General features: G+C 35.5%; 1 protein-coding gene across 1 annotated transcript; it reads right to left on the bottom strand.

Annotated features, from left to right (window-relative positions):
* Window positions 1-752: 752 nt before the first annotated feature.
* Window positions 753-21,872, bottom strand: LOC310632054 (inner centromere protein-like; the record flags this gene model as incomplete). The annotated part of the gene is made up of 17 exons (XM_083348940.1): window positions 753-2,573; window positions 2,955-3,114; window positions 5,444-5,548; window positions 6,130-6,211; window positions 6,579-6,676; window positions 7,322-7,411; window positions 8,143-8,263; window positions 8,482-8,591; window positions 9,611-9,730; window positions 9,808-9,943; window positions 11,627-11,720; window positions 12,064-12,181; window positions 13,524-13,554; window positions 16,168-16,216; window positions 17,968-18,686; window positions 20,165-20,278; window positions 21,736-21,872. 17 exons carry the CDS (start codon window positions 21,870-21,872, stop codon window positions 2,359-2,361), a joined length of 2,499 nt encoding a protein of 832 aa, XP_083205066.1. The 3' UTR covers window positions 753-2,358.
* Between the last annotated feature and the right edge of the window lie 447 nt (window positions 21,873-22,319).

The raw sequence follows: 22,319 nt of genomic DNA, 5'->3' as shown, positions 1-22,319 counted from the left end.
ATGATCTGGGTGCCTGGTGCCCAACTCATAACTATGATATTGCAGTACCCTATGGCCACCATCTGCAACCTTCACTGCCAAGCAAAGTCAATGGAAAAGCCAGTAGGGGTTTGCATATGACCATATATTCCACTTTATGATGTGGGATTTGCTTAATGACCATTTGACATGTTGGAATTGCTATCGTTAAACAATGCTACCATGTGACATCATGCTTTCTGATCACGCCTCTTAGTGGTGGAAATTCTGGTCCCAGTTACTATCATTAAGTGAAGGCTACCTATACAACATAAGGCCAAGGTTAATCACAGAGAAATAAAAAACATCACTTAAAATCTTTGACCCAGTTAAAAAAATTGTGATTTTATGACCTCATTTTGTAAGGTAAGAAAGAGATTAGGATGCCTGACTATAGGGAAGATTTGATTCTATTGTGTGAAAGAAGTCCATAGCAACCACAGTTGCAATCTCAAAGAATGGGGAAACATATGTATTTTCTCCAGAAATCAAGCCATATGAGATTTTACTAGTACTAAGGAATTTTGTTCAGGAACAAATTGATAGTAAATGCAATCCTTTTAATATAGGTATTACCTGGATTCTCTTAATTTTTCTAGAGATTAATTGGTTGCTGTTTGGTATCAAATGATCATTCAGTACTAGCTGTCCATTTTACTCAGATACCAAAAACAAAAAACTCCCACACAATTATGCAATTGGTAAAGTACAAAGAAATACAATCCATTCGTTCTGAATCAACACCTGCAGTCTTAAATACATATTAAAGGTAAATTACATTATGGCCACAAAGTTTCAAATTTATGCAAACAAAAGAGGCCGAGTTGGAATGGGCTTTTTTTTATTGAGGTGACTCATGACCCTAGTAGGCAGTCTTGAACAAGGGGTGGGTTGTTGTTGTTTGGTGTTTTTTTTTGTCTCTCTTTCCTCCAGAATTACCAAACAGCTTTCCGTCATTACACAGATTCAAATTTTTCTTCCTTCTGCTTTGTTGTTAAGCATATCCAAATTGGAACAGAGAAAACCAAATAAATCTATTCTGATAGACGTTATAAAGGTTAGTGTGAATAGCTGAAAAACAAAACAAGAGAGGGATGCAAACTGAAGGCAATTAAAGACTTTCACATCTTCTCCATCTTTATTTATGCATAGATATATCCCATTTATATTTATCATGCAGACATATATATTGTCTCTAGTCCATTAATTTCAAAACTGTTTAAAAGACACAGAAAGCATGAAGATGGTCTGATTAAACAGATTGTCCCTGTCTGCATCAAAAACAAAAAAAAGATACAATTAAAATCTGCTCTATCAACTCCAGGGTTCACTTTCCCTGTAAAACAGTAAGTAGTAATATCTTGGTTCAATATTTTTTAAAACTAAGAGTTGCCTATACTACTTGAATTGGACTTCTCACACACGGATGTCTTTTATGTATAATTGCTGAGAAGACACTAATTATAATATGTTGATGTAGGATGATTTTTCATTTTGAAGTATAAGGAAGGATTGCTCCTTCCTCTCATTGGTTATGATGAAACAACCCCAAAATTTATTTCCTCAAAAATGAAACCAAAAGAACAATTATTAAAATTTCAGGGGGCAGAAGCTACCCCATATTTAAAATATAGAATGCAAAACCCTTCATGGCCGAAACAAAGAGCAGAAAATAACTTACATCTCTATAAATCAAGATGCTAGCAGAAAAATCTTCAATCTCTTTGCACAGTGAAACATACAGCAGGCAGTGATGATCATAAATTATGATCACAGGTTATTTCAACTAAGTACCTATACTTTACCCTTTGACAAGCAAGTACTGTAATCGTGAAATGTAAAATCCCTGAACTCATTGTCTTTCTAGAAAACAAGCAAAACATTTATTTGTGAATCTATACAATTTTGTATGTCACATAACAGAGAAGCATATCCTTTTAGGGAAGTGAATCTATATGCATTGATCTAATTATAAAACTCTGGGTATAATACGCATAAGCCAGAACAGAATTAGAAAACAGACATAAACCAATTGCAAGTGATAGAAGCACTTGCAATTACTGTAACAATCAATTCTCAAAGTTAAGAATCTTTTAGTATTGGGTAGCATAATGAGAAGACCAACCAACAATATATCAGATTGTAACTACTGTTAATTTTTTTCCTCATTAGTACAATTGCTAGAAAATAGGATGAATCCCTTGGAACATAATATGAAGCAAATCATAGTTCCCTGAAATGCTAAAGATAGATATAACATTTCAACCTTTATTATATAACATATAAAATACTAAAATGATTTACAGATGCAACATAAGTATAGCTAGACAAGAAATAGTTTCAGTATTTTTTCATGCTGTTGGACGTCCGGAGTGCTGGTTTGGATCCAGGAAGAGGTGGTGATTGCCATACAGCTGAACTTGTACGCTTGAAATACCTTGGCTTACTTTTATAGAAGATATTCTCTAGCTTAGGGCTTGATATGAGACCAAAAAACCTGTCGATATCTGGAGGATTGTAGTACTGGTATGTAACAGCTTCATTAAGTTGAACCCCTGAGGAAATAACCATTTTTCATACGTGAGTAATTCTTTAGGCAGCAACCCATCTCCAACCAAAGTACTTCTACAATGTATAAAATGGCCAGAATGTGAAGTTTGTCCAGTGATTCTAATAATAATCAACTGGCCTGCAGAAAACAAGTATATTAAACTGCTTGTCACTCCAAGTCAAAGACATACATTGGTTAGTGGCCTAACAAGGTTGGCACTATGGAAAAGAATACAGATTTTCCAATTATCAGTATTATTGTTTCATACGATAATTTACTGAATTTTGACCGGCTCTATTTTTTCCTTCTTTTACTCTTATCATAAAAGAAATTTCCATAAGATACAAGAAATGCTGTAAAATGTAAATCTGAAAGACGCATATACCGCTGGCCCACAAAGGGATGGGTTTGCGAGGTTGACTCTCATCATCAGTGGAATCGTCACTATTCAGATCCATTCCATAGTCATTCAGATTGACTTTAAGAGACTTTGTATCTTTCAGATCTTGGGCATCCACTTGGTTGGCATTCCCACTATAACATTTCTAAAATACAGGGAAGGTTGAATGCATAAATTAATGTTACAAACACAGCAGTTATCAACAGTGGCTCTTTGTGACCACCCTGCTTGCCTTTCCAAAATTTATGCATACACTTTTTCATGGAAGCAGCAGCTAAAAGTTATACTATACACAAAGGTTATGGAAAGGTTGCTCTTCTCCCCCAGAAGTGTTTACAGACAAATGAATAATAGAATTTGAAGGTCTTTACCAACGATATACAGTGAAATCAATGATTACTGTCTGAAAAATGAATAAGTAGAAAGAGGCAGATGACTGAACCACAAAACCCAGATGATTCTCTTCTGCAAGCTTCTAAAAATAAAGTAAGGGGGCGACAGTGGGTAGAGGCAAATTTTCTATTTGAATATGCCAAATGGAAACAATTGCATTAAAAAAAGAACAAATGACTACATAAGTTTGGCTGTTTTATGTACCAGCATTAACTTTGTTTCAATACATTTCACAAACTCAGAAACCCATCAAAATAATGTCTCTTCCTCCTTAAATGGCTGAAATAATAACTATAGGTTTTCTTACTATGCTAACATATTTTTAATATGCTGCATTATTTTATTTTGCTTAAATCTATAACAGATGTGTATCTAAAGTCAGTAAGACTTTAAATAAAGGCATAATTCAAATTATTTTGTGTAAGATACTGGACATTTAATGGCATACTTCAAACATTCTAGCTCTATCTTTAGCTTAGCTAAAATGAAGGTGTTTGAATGTGAAACATTAATCCAAGGGTTTTTTTTCTTTCAATTCTCTAACTCATGTTTATTTACAATTCTTTCAGCCCTTCACCTGTTGTACTTTCCACATAACTGGCAGATTAATGTTTAGCTTGCAGATGCTGAAGTCCTTTGTATCACAACGCATTAAAATAAATATAGCTATGACTATTACAGATCAAATTATACCCAGAATTTTAATCTCCAAACTACCTCTAAAAAATTATTTGACATTTCAGAATAGTAATTTCAGAAAAATACTTTATCATAAATACTTGTGGATCTTATTATAAATACCTTAACATACATGATTACTTAAAATGGGACCACAGAAAGCATGGATTACGTTTCAGAGAGCAACAATTTGAGCACAGTAACCTTTCCCTTCAACTGAGTAATCAGTGAACTTCATCAGTCATGTTTCTCTGCCCTCTTGTGATCTTATACAAATATTGCAGAACCCACAACTGTTTACAGCACAAATAGAGATTCCTCCCCTGCATTCATTATATTAAGAGATTCCTCTCCTGCATGGATTATATTTTACAGATGGCATGTAGTTCAGGAAGTGCTTAATATAAGGATCCAATCTGGGATGATCACCAGGACCAGAGGTTTTGACCTCTGAGCTTTTGGACTCGTGCTGGAGAACCATCGTCAGGGAACTTCTCTCTAGCCTAGAGTCCGAAAGCTCGGAAGACTAAACCTCTGGTCCCAGTGACCAACTCAGATTGGATCCTGAAATATTATCCTGGGACATATATATTCGCCTTCATTTGTGTTTAATATAAGATTTAAATCAAAGAAGTCATTAAAGTATATCAAAGATGGCCCGGTTAAGCATGGGGGACTACGTATTTTGATAAATAAAGATAACTATGATAGAAATGTTCAATATTCATTCAACAGCAAAGCTACTGACATTTCAGGGAGAAAGAATGTATGGAGTTCCAGAAGCAAAACCTTGTGTCAGAAAGTATCTGAGTGATGACAGAACAAAAAGAGGAAAGAAAACAATCACATAAGATAAATTTTGCTGATGTTTGTCTATCTGAAAGCAGAACAGGTATATATGTACAGAAGTGTCCCTCTAATTTAGAAGCGGAAAACCATTCCAATCCTTGGACAATGTCAATACTTTCTACATCCAGTTTACATGCCTTTCTCCACTGCTGAGGCAAAATGCTTTCCGTCTACCCTTGGGTAGGCAGAAAACCAAAGCAATATATCTTCCTGATCCTGTCTCGAGTTGTTGCAGACATTTGATTTCTTTTCAAGTAGGTACAGTAGTGGCAAAGCCTAACAGACTGAATAGACCTTGAAGCTTCCTTTGGGCAGTGCTTGAATGAGGTGACTTCATCACCAATTATGAGTATGGTACTCAGGTCAATCTCTTTCATGGCTTGGTGATAAGCTAAAGGCAGTATCATGGGAACACATGAGGAAAACATAAAGAGATTGACAAGTTATATTTCTGCTATGGCAATTTGCAAATGGGGGAAGACCTAAATAACAGACTGCAGGCCTCAGTCATTTCCCATCTTGCAGGAGAAGCCTGCAAAATAGTTCCTACTCACCTGCGCAGTTATATTCAGCCACCCACATGCATCAGGGACAGTTTCTACCTGCACAGCTGTCTCGTCCTGCTGCAGCTGAGCCCGTGAAACAGGATTCTCTTCTTCCTATTAACCAGAGAAGAGTCTTAGTTACTGGGCCAACCAATTTAATCTATTTGCAGTAGTGGCTTCACACAAAAGCAACATACGTCAATCTATCTATTCTTTAGAACTATTTTCTTCTTAGATATTTATTAAATGATCCATTAAAGAATCCTCAGATATTTTTTTTGCTTTAATTGCTACCTGACTGAAGAAACACACAGTGAAATATAACATTTGCCCCATTTTCTTCCATCATAATTACTGTTTGTGTGCAAAGAAGGACTACAGTTATAACCGTTGCCTTTTTCCTGGTCCTAGGGCAAAACCAACTACAGTTGCATAATCTGCTTTAAGTATATATAATTTCAGTTTCCATAAATCACATGAGGAAATGTGTGATTAACAATATGTTATCTCCCCTAAAGATTTAGAATACTAAGTGACATGCAAAAGCATTATTCCTTTCAGACAGAAACAAAGTGGCAGGGAGAAATTGAAGCCATACATTTTGGAAATGCAGCTGAAAATATTATTTGCTGGCAAAAGCTTGCTTGATCTTAATCCCCCCTCCCATGTATTGGGTTTTCAATAAGTTAACACACCTTTACATTGTCTTCCTCTTCCTTAACTATAGTGAGTTCCTGAACTTTCACCAGCTTCTCTTTATCTTGGTTCCTTTGGTGCCTAAAAACAAAGGTGAGTTAATTCAGAAATACTTCCAGTGCACTGATTGCTTGGAAGTAAGTTCCCCTGGGATCACTGCAAAATCTTTCTCAAAAAAGTTGGTTGGGAATGTAAACTTTCCCCAAATGTGAATAGCTTTCCTGGATATTACCTTCAAAGGAAGTAATAGCATTTCAAAGTTGGTTATTTGGCTCATCCTTTTCAGTTTTGATTGTTTTTGGGTCTCCTGTAATTCCTTGAACTTTGACTTACCCATAGTTTCAACCTTCAGAGTTCTCCTCCTTATTTATTTATTTTATTTATTAATTTGCCACTCATCTTCTATTGAAATGGGTAGCTTACAGAATTAAGGAAACAAAATTCTCACCCCTTTTCCTGTCTATTGCTATTGATTTCCAGCATTTTCTTAATTTCCCCAATTGTTCTCCATTTTTCTGGACCTTCTTGAAGCTTTGGCCCTTCTTCCTGAAACAAGCATAGAGAATCAATGTCTTTCATACATGCAAGAATACATATATACACAACGTGCACACACACACACACACACACATACACACACAGAGAGAGAAATATATATGGAAAAACAAGAACATTTACAGTGCCGGTGAGAAGTCTACACTCATGTATTTATATAAAAACTATATAAAAGTTTTTATTGCAGTAATACATATGTTAAAAACAAATTTTAGAAATGAGGTGGTTACAGCTACTATTTTTCAAATCTTACCAATATATATTGTCAGATCAAGAACAGAATACTACACCATTCTTCAAGACACAAAGAAAGTAGTGTCTCAAGTAGAAAATTCTACATTTATCATATCTCCAAACAAACGGAAATGCTTGGGCCTATGAATGTGAATTAAAAAAGCTACACTAACATGAGTACTTATACAATCTGTTCATCCTTCATTCCCTTTAGATATTCTTTAACAACAAGCCAGCAGCAATTAAACAATTTGTGAGGCTTTCATATTTTTGATCACATAGTAATAAAAACCTTATTTCTTAAGTATGATCAAAGCCTCTTTGGAGTTTGCCTATTCTAGTTGTGGCATACAGAGCCTCCTCTATAATTCCATTTTACTGGAAAGTCAATATAGTGCTTACCGTTTGTGGCAGTTTCAGTTTTCGGAAATCTGCTTCTATTTTCTTTATAGATTTCTTTGCCTTTTCTTCTGCTGTTTTCTCCTCTCGCATCTGTGCAAAGAACTTTAAATTCTATCTATTTTATTTTGAATTAAAGACTGGGGAGATATTTTACATAACAAGCCCTGGTGGTACAGTAGTTGGAATGTGATATTGCAGGCAAACTGTGCCCACAGGCTGGAGTTCGATCCTGACAGACTCAAGGTTGACTTAACTTTCCATCCTTCCAATATCGATAAAATGAGCACCCAGATTGTTGGGAGAAATAAGATGACATCGTAAACTGCCCAGAGAGTGCTGTAAAGAACTATGGGGCGGTAGGTAAGTCTAAGTACTATTGCTATAATAAATATATATTTAGGACTAGAGGGACATTAAAAGCCAAGGTAAAGTCTCCTTCGTATTGAATTCAAATCATTTTATGGACACTCCCATGTGGTTTTTTGGTAGCAAAGGAGGTCATGACTTGTTTTCTATCAATCCAGAGTGTAATATGTAAAATAATGGATTTAAATTATAGGAAAGAAATTCTGAATGCATATTAGAAAAACATCCTAACAGTAAGAGCAATCTGACATTGGAACTGATTATCCTAACAAATGTGGGTTCCTATTCCTTGGACACGTTCAAGAATATCTTAAGTGGAACTACCCAGCAAAATGTATCAGCTTCTTCTTTGTTCCCTCCAGATTTCTGGCTTAATATGATGTTTGAACATTCCAGATGACTGTTAATATGTGAAGACAATCATGAAGAAAATCTGTTGTCAGGCCATTTTATACCTTGTCATTTCTTTCATCAAGCTGAAAAAATTTCTGTACCATTCTCTTCTTTTTTTCTTCCTCCATCTGCTCTACTCGTTCTCGAGCTTGCAATGCCTTTCGCAGTCGCTCTTCACGCTTTCTGTGTAATATGTAGAAAGCACTTCATTTAACCTGATGAAGCTTTTTTTTTTGTTGCTCACAAAAAATTTACACGGGTAATTTTGCTAGATTTTTATAAACATGTATCTGTTCCTGTAATGTCCACATTCTAGAAAAGTTATATTGCACAATATTATCACTAAAAGCAATTATTCAGTGTAATCCCTATTTGCATGCGGGTATAAACAGGTACTTAACAGTTTTATCTCTTCCAACCGACGTCTCTTTTCTTCCTCCACTTTCTGCTTTCTCTGTTGCTCTGCTTCTTGTTTTTTTCGAAGACTCTCCAGACGCTGGCGCTCCTTTTCCTAAGAGGTTATGTAAGACTTATATTAACTGAAGTTGCTGTGACCATTTGTGCCCAATTGCCAGCATTTTTTTCTTCCATCTTTTGTATCCAGATTAAATCACACCAAGGAAATGTGGTAGTGCAAAACACCAGCACGTGCAAAATGACCCATGTCCAAAACAAGAGTGAACAGTGGTTTTAGGGCAGTTAAGTGTTTTTAAACAATTTGAAGGACTAGGATCACAACCCAGAAAATAAGGAAGATAGTTACTTACAACAAACTCCCCCTTTGTAGAATGAACATGGAAAGAAAATACAAATTAACTTCCAGAAACATAAATGCCTAATGACTATCTCATTTATCAGTGTGATTGAATAACAGCCCTATTTATATCGGTGAACCAAAGGACTATAGAAAAATGCAATATGGCAGCAGGCTCAGAATAAATACCTTCATTATCCTCCTAGCCATAGCAAGCAAGGACATCAGCACTGAAATTACTGTATATCTACAGCACTTTGAAGAGAAACAAGAGCTGACCACATTCAGTTTCTCTTACTGGTCTCCCCAATGGACATCCCCCTATTCTCATAGTGCCATGTTGTGATATTTTATAAAATCAATGTGTTTGCTGTGGTGCAAAAATGTGGTATAAGGAGCTATAACTCTTTAAGCATAGAACTGTCTTATAATAATACTTTAGTATCATTACTAATACCATTAGTAGCTAGTTTTCTGATATTCATCGTATTCATCTCTCTCTCTCTCTCTCTCTCTCTCTCTCTCTCTCTCTCACACACACACACACACACACACACACACACACACACACAAACACACACAGAGAGACACTCACACTCACTCACACACAGGCCCTTAGACCTACATGACTGAAACAGGAGTTGAACTTAGACTCCATCATGCAAAACATTTTCTCTGCTACAAAGATCTGGTTTCTCTAACTAATTTTAGCAGGACTTCCTGATACAAAGATTGCTATTATTTCTAAACTTAAACTAAGAAAAAAACCCTCTTACCTTGGTGGCAGATCTACAGGGAGTACTATGTTTGGGGACTTTGTTCCCTGAAGACCCAGGAGATTTGAGAAGCTGATTCTTTTGCATGGTTTGAAAGAAGTTTTTGAAAGGTCGTATTATCTGTCAGAAAAGTATATTTGCTTTTTTTACTACTTGGGCATTACGCACAAGAGTATATTAATATGACATTTACCTACCTTGGATGGGCCAGATGTTGGCAGCATTTTCTTTGCAGAAGTGGATGTGGTTGTAGGAGTGAAAGGACTAGGATTTTTATCTTCTGCGCATGAAGGAGCAGGTAGGTCCTCCACTGCTTGTCTGTAACTTTGCTTCCTGGAAAAAAGAGAATACACAAGGTTTTCTCAGTTATACAGTGTACGTATCCATGTTTAGTGGATTAACTTAAGAATTTTACCATTCAGCATATCCAAAAAGTTTGGGAGTTCTCCTTCAAAAACTAGTCTCTTCAAAAGTCAAAGTGGAAAATCTTGGAAAAGTCTTAAAGTTGGGGAAAAGAGAGAAGTAAAAAGAGGGAAAGAGAAAGGATGCATGTAAGTATGTATGTATAAAGCACTGAAAATGAGCTATGAATCCAACCACTCTCATGAGCTATGAATCCAACCATTCACAAGATTCTGTTTCATAAAAAAGCCAGTGTTTTCAACCCATTACTTATGAACATTTATAAAGGCAGTTCTATCTATCTTATTTTAATACTGTATCAGTATAGCAGGAATGTATTTATTTATAGCTGGCTGACAGGCCGTACGCAGCGTGTGGTCCTCAATGGAGCTGCATCTACATGGAAGGAAGTGTGTAGTGGGGTGCCCCAGGGCTCTGTTCTGGGCCCAGTGCTCTTCAACATCTTCATAAACGATTTGGATGAGGGGATAGATGGGGAACTCATCAAATTTGCAAACAACACCAAGCTGGCAGGAATAGCCAATACTCCAGAAGATAGGCTTAAGATACAGGAGGATCTGGACAGACTCGAACACTGGGCACTATCTAACAAAATGAAATTCAATGGTGAAAAAAGTAAGCTTCTACATTTAGGCAGGAAAAATCAAATGCACAGGTATAGTATAGGTGGTACCTTGCTCGATAGTAGTAACTGTGAGAGAGATCTCGGAGTCCTAGTGGACAATCACTTAAATATGAGCCAGCAGTGTGCTGCAGCTGCCAAAAAAGCCAACACAGTGCTAGGCTGCATTAACAGAGGGATAGAATCAAGATCATGTGAAGTACTAATATCACTTTACAATGCCTTGGTAAGGCCACACCTGGAATACTGCATCCAGTTTTGGTCACCACGATGTAAAAAAGATGTTGAGACTCTAGAAAGAGTACAGAGAAGGGCAACAAAGATGATTGGGGGACTGGAGGCTAAAACATATAGGGAACGGTTGCTGGAATTGGGTATGTGTAGTTTAATGAAGAGAAGGGTGAGGGGTGACATGATAGCAGTGTTCCAATATCTCAGGGGCTGCCACAAAGAAGAGGGAGCCCAGCTATTCTCCAAAGCACCTGAAAGCAGGACAAGAAGCAACGGATGGAAACTAGTCAAGGAGAGAAGCAACCTAGAACTAAGGAGAAACTTCCTGACAGTTAGAACAATTAACCAGTGGAACAAGCTGCCTCCAGAGGTGGTGAATGCTCCAACACTGGAAGTTTTTAAGAAGAGACTGGACAGCCATTTGTCTGAAATGGTATAGGGTTTCCTGCCTTAGCAGGGGGTTGTTATTATATTATTATTATTATTATTATTATTATTATTATTATTATTATTATTATTATTATTATATCCTGTCTTTAATATTTTTGTGAATAACTCTGGGTGGTGAACATACTGAGGTGAAGGAGTACCTCAGACTCCTTCTGCCTCCTATTTTCCAGATAATTGCTAATTGATAGAATTCAAACCATTTCATTTCATTAATCTAATACTGACAGGTATATGAAAAGAGGGAGGGAGGGAGGGAGGGAGGAAGGGAGGAAGGATGGATGGATGAATACCGGATATTCTGCATTGGTTCATGGGAACTGTTGTTCCTGGCTAAATCTTCAGAATTGCTGATGTGAGAGTCAGTAATAGTAGTCTCAAGTCTGTCTGCAAGAAAAGCACAATTAGTAAGAGAGCCTTGCCACAAAATCTTTTTGCCTAATAAAAACAGCTAAGTTGAAATAAAGCATATATAGTGGACAGAACTTGATCTTAGTAGCACTAATGTAAATAGAAAAACTATATCATGATTCAAAACTCCTTCATAAATTTTAATTACAGTGACGTTAAATATATTAGCAAATATAATGACAACTGTTTATGTTATGACTTAAAAATAAAAGTCTAGACAAAGATCGTATGCATAAAAATTATATAGGGAAAAATAGAATAATTTGCTTAAGTGTTTTAACAGCATTTAAAAGTCCTATCTGTCCATGACATTATTTACCTTTATTGCAAGTCTTGTCTTGGTGCCTCTCAAGTTGTGTTGGGTTGTGCATAGGGGTGCTAACAATTAGACTAGATGCATCCAGAGCCCAAGGCTCTTTTTGTAGACTGTTCAGAGGCTAAGAAAAAAACCACAATATATTATTTTTGCACTTTCTAGATAAAGAGATATATATAAGAATATTGCTCTTAAAATATTTTCCCATATCTGGGCTCTCATTTTAAGTTGACTGCATGTGTCAAGATGCTGATTGATTCGAAAAGCAGGAAAAAACTTTAAAGCAGCAGGGCTATCAATGGGAACAAATGCAAGAACTGTTATTTTTTATTTTTGTTAAATAACATCTCACATAAGTATGTCATTGAAGGTGGCGGCTCTTAGCTGACTTTTTCAGTTCTTAAAAAGATGGACAGTGCTTGGGTGGGATGAGAAATGGAAAAAAGAATTCAGTAATAGGCAATGGCAAACCATTTCTACATTGTTACTAAGAAAGCAACCTCAACATGTTTCATCAGGTGTCTGGTTCTACTCAAAGTAGCTGTTACTTACATAGGAATACAATAATAAACATTTCTCACATTGTCCAAGGAAGGCAAAGAGGATTGTCATAACATGCTGTTAATTTTCAATTTTTCATCTTCACGAAAAGCAAAATTAGTACCCATTAAGAGAGACCCAGTCAAAGTCATGAAAATACTTATCAAGAAGAGGAGTCTGAAAATGATATGTTACGTGTGAAGATCCAATAAAACTGTTTCTAAACTTTCCACAGTCTAGAAAGACTAGAGGAATATGTATCTGCATGGACTGAGAAACTGCATATTGAAATGACACTCGATAAAACTATCATCTGCAATTTTAGCCCAGTCATATAAACTGGTCTATAAAAGAGAATAGCTTGCTTTAAAAAATCTTTTAATAGCAATACCCTGCCTAGGTAAGCAGAGATTATTCCACCCTTTGATATAGTAACTTCAAGTTACTTCCTTTACTTGATTGTTCACCATTATACAATGCTAAACCTCCCTAAATGAGATAATTACACAAAATTAGTTATTCAGAAAAGACACATATAAATGGAAAACAAGTGTCAAATAGAATCACCTTCCCAAAATCATATTGGGTATTAAACTGCAGAGTTGAAGTTGAAAGCTATGCTGAATAGCGTATTTATTTTCTGTTCCAGCAGGTCCTCTGCATTTAGATGGTCCTAAATCCATTGATTTCAGTAGGACTGGACATTCTCACATCTCCACAGAATTAAAATTTATGCATTCTAATCGATGACTTGAAGCACTAGTCACCCACAACCTTGGCTGAATAATTAACTGGAATGGTAAATTCAATTATATAACTTTAGAAATATCTTAAGAATTGTGATCAGAGTTCAGAGAACTGCCCTAAAGGCAAAAAGGCAATGCATCACGTAAATCCAAATAGGTATATCTTCAAGACCTTACCTCTCCTAATTCAGCATTCTGTGTCAAAGACCTAAAGAGAGAATTTGGGCAAATATTAACCATTCTTTTTTCCAGTTTTCTTTATTTTATTTAAATGTACTGTGATCAACAGATACTATTTAAAGACAACATAAAAACAATGCAAAAAACAGTCAAAATGGATGTCTGAAAATGGATGTTTGCGCGCGCACACGCACACACACACACACACACACACGACTGCCTCATTTAGTGGCCATTTATAGTTACAACTGTTGCAACTGATCCTTGAATTTATGACTTTTGCAGATCTGTAAAGCAAAGTCAAATTGAAATAAGATCATAAGCATAGTCACAACTTCACTTAACAACTGTTTCCTGGTCTCAAATTTGGTTGCTGAATGAAGACTAAATGTGAATATATACCCACCATGCTATTTCCTTTCAGAGAAGCAATGATATGTAAAATATAGGGGGAAAGTCAAATGTACTAAAAAAGAAAAGAAAGGCAGGAGATAAAAAAAAGGAAATCTAACTAAACTTTATTTTAGTTTTCTGTTTCCAACCAAGTCATTCACAGTGCTCTTCATAATTTTTTATATTTGCAAGTCATATTTGTTTCCATTACTGATTCATTACTAATTTCATTACTGAGTTTTGTTTTTCTTTCACAGTACCAGCTCTGACATTTTCAGGAACTCACCATTCTATCATGAATGTGTCTTCCTATTCATGTATTCATTTTTTTCTTCATATATTCTTTCATATATTAGCTTTGTAATTTAATCCTCATTCATTCTCTCTGAATGGCCATATCAACAATGTGTAGCGCTTCATTTTCACTTCTATATTAAAACCACATTCATTCACCAATTCATTCTTGATCCTATTTCTTTCTATTTTACTACTCGTATTTCTTAAGCAAACCATTCCCACTGAAGCCAATGTATATTCACATTTCTTAACACATCCAGCTCTTGTTTCCACATAAGAGTGCAGAAGCACGCTTTTAAATACAACTACCGTATTTACATTTTTTCAAACAATCCTCACAACAATCCACATATTATTCATTATCTTTTACCAGTACTTATATACCCTATTTTTCCTTTCATTTCCGCATCTTTAGTAAGCTTACTAAGGTACACATATGCATTTACATGCTCCAATTTTTTTAGGCATCACTTGCAATCATTCACTCCATTTTCCCCATCACCTATCTCATCTTCAATATCTTAATATTCAGTATGATCCATGTTGAATGCATCATATAATCATATAATAATGTTTGCTACAAATCTTTTAGATTGTAGATGCCAATAATATGGCATCTTCTCCATACAACAAATATATACAAATCCTCAATCAACACATTTCTAAAACCAGTACATCCTCAGTCAACTCATTTCTAAAACCAGTACATACAATCCATAAATAATCATAGGGACATCACAGATATATACTCTTCAATGCTGAAACAAAAGCACAAAAGCAAAATAAATAAATCTCTGTATTTTTCTAATATAGCAAAAATGAGCACCAGTTTATCATTAATTTTTAATTAAAGGATTGTTCAAGATTCTTAACTGCCATGTTAATTTTTCACCAAATGCTATTTTCTGTATTGATAAATCATTAAATATATTTAGTTTTCCAGAATTTTGCCATAGTAAATCTAACATCTAACTATAAAAAATCTAATGTTCCATCATTCATATATCCTATAAAAATGGAACATAATAATACTTCAGTAGAATTATTATAGATTTCTCTATTTTTTTCCAGTTTCCTTGAAAATGTTCAACTGAAATGAAAAATGGAATAGGCATTGTTATCAGAAATAATCCTATCTACTAATCTGCCACCATAACCTAGTATCTGGTATGTATAAAATTTGTAATGAAAGAAAAAAAATGGGAAAGAATTTTACTACAATAATTGATAACACAGTTGTCTCTTATTTAGACAAATGCACTCTTCGTTCGAGGGAGCTGTCCTTAAAGAGGGATCGCAGGCAAAAAGATGGGACAAACATCTAGAATGGGTTGTATAGACCATTTAACACCAACTTTCAAAAACATGCACTACTGAAAAAATAATCCTTGTAAATATTTGTCCCAAACAAATATAAATACTTACACAGGTAAACTCAAAAAGTAAACCAAAATAAATAACAAAAAGCTGGAGGTGATGTATATATCTGTATATGCGCTTATAACATTCACCCATCCACCCACCATAAAATTAAACCTTGGATTATTTTCTTCCTATTGACTTAAAATTTAGGAAAATTTTATTTGTTGTTTGTCATTTTGTATTTTATACAGTCTAATGATGTATTATGATAATCTTTTCTTCATTCCTCAAAGAAGAGTTGGTGGCGTTGATGGAGAAGAGATAAATACCAAGAATAACCTCTTTTCCACTTCTAGAAAAACACAAATTCTTAATCAGATGTCTGAATACTACATGATTCTGAATCATTTAATATGGCATTAATTTTGAGTATGCAAATAGAAGCATAAGATTCTAGTCAAACCTTTTTAAAAAAATTCCAAGCAATTTCAAAGGTTTACAGATTCAGAATATGTTTGTTGATTCTAGATGAAGTTCAATAAGCTTTAAATTATTAGAACCCTTCAAAGGTTTTCAAAAGTTTGCTTACCCATGCTTGTGGTTTTCATCATTCGAAAATATTTCAGTGGAACTATGGCCTGGAGAATGGAAATGTTAGACTAAATAAATATAGTAAGTATACTAAGTATGTAGTAAGTATAGGAATACATATAAGTATTGCTTTCAATAAAAGAGAAAGTGCACACCCATTGCAGGAGGAATTCCAGCACTTTCCAGCATTTGTTGTTTTTGTCTTGTTTTTATCTTTTAAATAAAGAGTTTCTGGAAAGTGACTGGCAAATACATTTAAATATAATTAAAAAATAATAATACACATTCCTTAAATTTATCCACCAAAATAGACCTATGTTGTCAAACAAAGCCTAGGTTTGATCATAACAGTCATAGTGGAAATTATATTCATTTGGATTTGCATAAAAGTTATGTTATGAGTACCTGTGATATTGTTTAGTATAAACTGGCAAATTCTGCTGACAAAATATAGTTTTTCAGGAAACATGTTACCAACAAAGCCTAGAAACACTTTAACCTAACTGAATAAATTCAAGACTTAAGTTGGGAAGCAAATAATGCTCTGCAGACCCATACCAAATCTGAATTAGAAAAGAGGCAAGCCCAGACATTAATCTAAATTTTCAAAAAGCAGAATATATTCTCACTATCAAATTGCACTAGTGACAGTCTTAAATATGCTGAGGTCTCTGAACTGTAGAGAACAATATACCATATGTGGAATAATCAGACTATCTCGGGATATCCAGTTACGAGCCCATTAACACTTTCACCGTGCCTGACCAAAAGTGATGAAATTTTGCATTTTATTTATTTATTTATTTATTTATTTATTTAATTTGTATACCGCCCTTCTTCCGAAGGACTCAGGGCGGTGAACAGGGCAATACATAATAAAAACAAGATACAAAAATTAAAAAGTAATTAAACAGCAATGCCCGTAATAAATTAGTACAGATTAAAAAGTTAAGACCGGTTTATAAAACCCAACCCCATCCCATCAGGCCAGGCCAGCTTGTTCAAAAAGGTAGGTTTTAAGATCGCGCCGGAAGGAGCGGAGATCAGGCGCCATCCGGAGCTCGACCGGAAGATGGTTCCATTTATTTGATCTTTAGTCCACCTTTATTATTTTAGAAGTAATTCAAGGCAGTGAAAATGCATAATGTTCCTTTCTCCTCCTATTTTCCTCACAGCAACAATCCCGAGACGAATTGGGCTGAGAGAGAGTGACTGGCCCAAAAATCACCCAGCTAGTTTCATGCTTAAGCCAGAACTCAAACTCACATCTCTCACTTTCTAGGTCAGCAAGTTAACTTCAGTAGGAAATGTAAGCAATACTTATATTTAAGGTACTCTGAGTGTGTCTTGAGCATTGCAAAATGCCCCTTTTGAAAGCCCTGTATCGTATTGTTATGGGGAAAAAACAGTTGGACCTATCAAGAGCCTTGGTGGAGCAGTGGGCTAATGCCTCCTTAAGTAACACCAGCTGCCTGCAATTAGTGCAGGTTTGAGTCCCACCAGGCTCAAGGTTGACTCAGCATTCCATCCTTCCGAGGTAGGTAAAAGGAGGACCCAGATTGTTGGGGGCAAAAAGCTGACTTTGTAAAAAAATGCCGCTGGGGGTGGGGGAGAAAGCCCTAATAAGCAGGCATATACATCGAATGAAGGCTATTGCTAAGCACATTGATTTGTGCTTCTTAGATTGTAAGCCGCCCTGAGTCTTTGGAGAAGGGCGGGATATAAATGGGATTAAAAAAAAAACACCTCTCCTACAATTTACAATTGCATATTGACATGGTTAACTGCCTTTACTTACAGCTTACTCGACTTGAAGCAGATGATGAGTCCTGAGTTGCTTGCTTCCTGGCAATTGTCCTGCTGAGGGATTTTCGAATTGTGCTTTTTCTTTTATTGCTCAGTGAGTATTTCTCCACCAGTGAGATCCTTGGAGGTTTGTGTGGTCTACTAAGATGACGATGGCCTGACAAAGACCCTGTGGAGGCATCAGAACTTTCTTTCAAGCCTTGGGAGAGTTTACCTTCTGGATCCAAATTATTATTAAGTAATTCTTGGGGTAGAATCTCTCCTCCAGATGTGTTCTTCCCATTTAAAGATTCTTTTAGAGTGGGTATACTTGGTAATCTTGATGCATTCCCATTTTTTTCTGTCTTTATTGGATCAGTGATGTTCGGAACTAGCATTGCAGGACTGTCTAACATAATGGGAATTTCAGTGACCCTTGAACTATCAGCTAAATGGTCATCTGAATGGATAATAAAAACTTCAGGGATTCTATTCATGCCCTCATTCCTTTTTTCCTGTACTTCACCATTTTTATAGCAGCCAGTAGCAAGTGGTTCCCCTACTGGACCCGTAGATATCCTGTCAGACTGTACTTTTGAACTTCCCTTAGAAGAGTTCGTCATAATATCTGGCAAAGATATTGCATCTCCCACATTGAGATTATTCAGTACTCTTCTTGGAGAAACCTTCTGAAAAAATTCAGTCTTTAAACTGCCATGTCCTTTAGATAATCTTAAAAAACAAACAAATGGTTAATTCAAAAATTAAAACAATTTCAATAAATTTGTTCTGGCAGAAACTAAAATAACTCTCTATATTTCCTACATCACTATATATTTACTACATTGACTAGGCACCTAATAAAATATAGAGCAATGTTTCTCAACCTTGGCAACTTTAAGATATGTGGACTTCAACTCCCAGAATTCCCCAGCCACATATCTAAGTCCACATATCTTAAAAAATGGTATAGAAGCTACTAGATACAGTTAGACAAATGCATGAGCACATAAATGTGTCTTAAAAATACAAAATTGCTAGGCAGAATAATTAAATTACTGCGTACTTATTTGGGAGGAAATTTCCTTGAAAATAAGTAAAATGTAAGGAACTTTTACTTTGTGTTCAAATGTATTGCAATCATTTCATTTTCATCAGAAAAGGGTAAAGGATAATACTTTAAATAAAATTCATGGACTGGCATATAATAATTTGAGCAGTTTGCAGGGAAATTCAACAAGTATGAAAAAAGAAACTTGTATAATGTATATATGAAGCACTATAATTTATATATAAAATGTTGTAATAACATAGCAAGCTTTTACAATAATATCTATTGAAAGTAAATGATATGGAGACACCAATGCATTTCCTGTATCTCCAATTGTGAGACATTTGGGTCTAACATTAATAAAGTTATGCCAAGATTTGTAAAAATTATCAAAACATTTAATTGAATCATATCAACAGTTAATGAACTAAAAGAAACAGCAAGTTATTTGCTTTAGAAATCAAAGAACATTATTTTGGGTAGACCAAAACATTTATTTATTTTAGAGGGCCATGAACATCAACCTTAACGATATTGAAGATCTTTTCACTAGTGACTCTATCTACCATGCTTATTTTTTTAGGCAAAATGGAGTTATTTTAAAAACATTCTAATAAGTTTTCTTTAGTCACCAGTGAGCATAGACTACTCCATCAACAGCTGCCTAACCATGTTGATTTCATCTAAGTCAGGGGTGTCAAACTGCCGGCCCACGGGCCAGACGCGTCATGACAAAACCGTGCCCACCCCATTGCCAGCAATGGGGAAAAAGCTCCGATACATCGCGCGACATCACATAACATTGCGAGTTTGACACCCGATTTAAGTCTATCTGTATACATAAATGCCCTTCAAAATAAATCAATATGGAAAAACAGGATTAAAGACGTAATTGAAAAACAAAAAGGGAAGTGCATGTATATTATGGTAATAGGAAGATATTACTAGCAAAGAGAAGAACATGATCTTGGTGAAATCTGAAAGCTGTATTAATTTATTAATCTATATTGTCAGACAAATATCAAAAATACTTATTTTTACATGGACAGATACACAGAGGTACTGGAGACCTTGTGCAACTTATAGCACAAGAAAAATCCATACAACCTGAGACCTTTGGGTACAATTCCAAATTAAAAAGCTTAAATATTTTTTCTACCTTTTTCTAATTAGTTCTTTATTTTCATCCTTAAATGAAGACCGCTTCTTTTTCCGATTCTTCTTCTGAGATGGTGTTTTGGGCATCAGTTCAGGTTCAGTATTAAAGTTGTTACTGGTCAAAAATAATAATTTTTAAAAAACCTATAGATCTCAATAATTGCAATTAACAGCAATACAGGGAAGTCTGTATCTTTCATGACCCATGCTGAAATGTAACTTACTATACTCTTGACATTATCTGAACAACTTGTATTTGGTAACAAAGGAATTCATTAACTCAGGATAATTAATAAACTCCTCCCAATTAATCTTTATTTGGAAGAGGATGGACAAAGGAAGTACAGTACAGGTAGTCCTTGACTTATGATCACAGCTGAACCCAAACTTTCTCCTGTTAAGTGAGACATTTCCTAAGTGAGTTTTGCTCCATTTTTCAATCTTTCTTGCTGCAGTTATTAAGTAGAATCACTGCAGTTGATAAGTTAGTAACACTGTTGTTAAGTGAATCTGGCTTCTCCATTGACTTTGCTTGTGAGAAAGTTGCAAAAGCTGATCACATGACCCCAGGACACTGCAACCATCGTAAGTAGGAGTCAGTGGCCAAGCATCTGAACTGTGATCACATGATCATGGGGACCATTTTTCACACAACTGTCGCTGTATCCCTGTGGTCATGTGCAGTGGTGGGATTCAAATATGTGAACAACCAGTTCTCTGTGTGGATGCTGCTTCCGGAAGTCCATTCAGGGCCTGGGCAACAAAAAATTAGCTACCGGTTCTGCCGAACTGGTGTGAACTGGCTGAATCCCACCACTGGTCACGTGATCAAAATTCAGACACTTGGCAACTGATTCCCATATATGACATCTGCCGTGTTGCAAGGACCGGTGATCACCTTTTGCAACCTTCTGACAAACAAAGACAATGGGGAAGCCAGATTCACTTAACACCTGTGTTACTAACTTAACAACTGCAATGATTCTCTTAGCAACTGTGGCAAGAAAGGTCGTTAAAAACAGCAAGACTCACTTAACAACTATCTCATCAGCAATTTTGGGCTCAATTGTAGTTGTAAATTGAGGACTACCTGTAGTAGATATCCTGCTCTCTGCTCCAACACTGGAAGTTTTTAAGAAGAGACTGGACAGCCATTTGTCTGAAATGGTATAGGGTTTCCTGTCTGAGCAGGGGATTAGATGACCTCCAAAGTCCCTTCCAATTTTACTATTATGATTATGATACATTTTCAGGTTGCAGAACTTGCTGGTAAGAAATAAATACCCAAATCACTGACCAATAGACAACGCTCTAATGATAGAAATGTAGCTGGGTTGGAGAAATTTATTATTATTTTTATTACTGGTATTATTACCATTATTATTTTGCTTTTACTCACTCTCAGAACTTCCTCCTGTTTTCCTGGAACCCTAGGATTCCATAAATCAGTTTAAAAAAATCCCACCCTAGGCAATAAACTTTGCTGTGAAAATATGACCCCAAATCAATTTACAACCCTTGGAAGTAAAAACTCAACCCTCTTTCCATTTTGCAAAATTCAAGATTCTATACTTATCAAACATCTTCATGGCTTCTTCCTCAATTTCTCTCAACCACACCAAGTGCTTATGCTCAGCATTGAACAGGAATTCTGAGAATTTTTGATGGCAAACATCTAGAAGGTGAATGGGTTGTCTTGCTTCAGCCATGATGCTGCATAAAACAAAGGAAAAGGAGATGCTAATCAATTAGGCATAAACTGAAATCGGCTCCAACAAAATAGAAAAACATCTAAACTACTCTGATGGGAAAAGAAATGGCATGCCATTCATACAACAGGAAAGGTTTGTTGTGAGTATATATTATTATATAAGAGACTGTTAAAAAGTATTTTGTTTTCAGAGGGGGAAGTGAGTTGTGCAGTTACACAGCCACACTCCCAGATTTTTAGTGAAGAAGTGAAACATGATTTTTTTGTTTATCTTGACTTTATTTCTATAGTAAATAAGTAACTAAATAATAATACTACAATTTTCAGTGTCACCATTTTTAAGAAGCCCACAATCACACTTGCAGATAACCATCCTCAGAAGACTTAAGTTAAATTCTAGCTAGTTGTTTGGGGGGGGGGGAGCATGTTCATTTTCTTGACAATT

This window comes from Vipera ursinii (genome assembly GCF_947247035.1).
Source record: "Vipera ursinii genome assembly, chromosome: 1".
In the NCBI taxonomy this organism is placed as follows: Eukaryota; Metazoa; Chordata; class Lepidosauria; order Squamata; family Viperidae; genus Vipera; species Vipera ursinii.
Note: the sequence above shows the minus strand (reverse complement) of the source record. Positions and strands in the feature narration are given on the sequence as shown.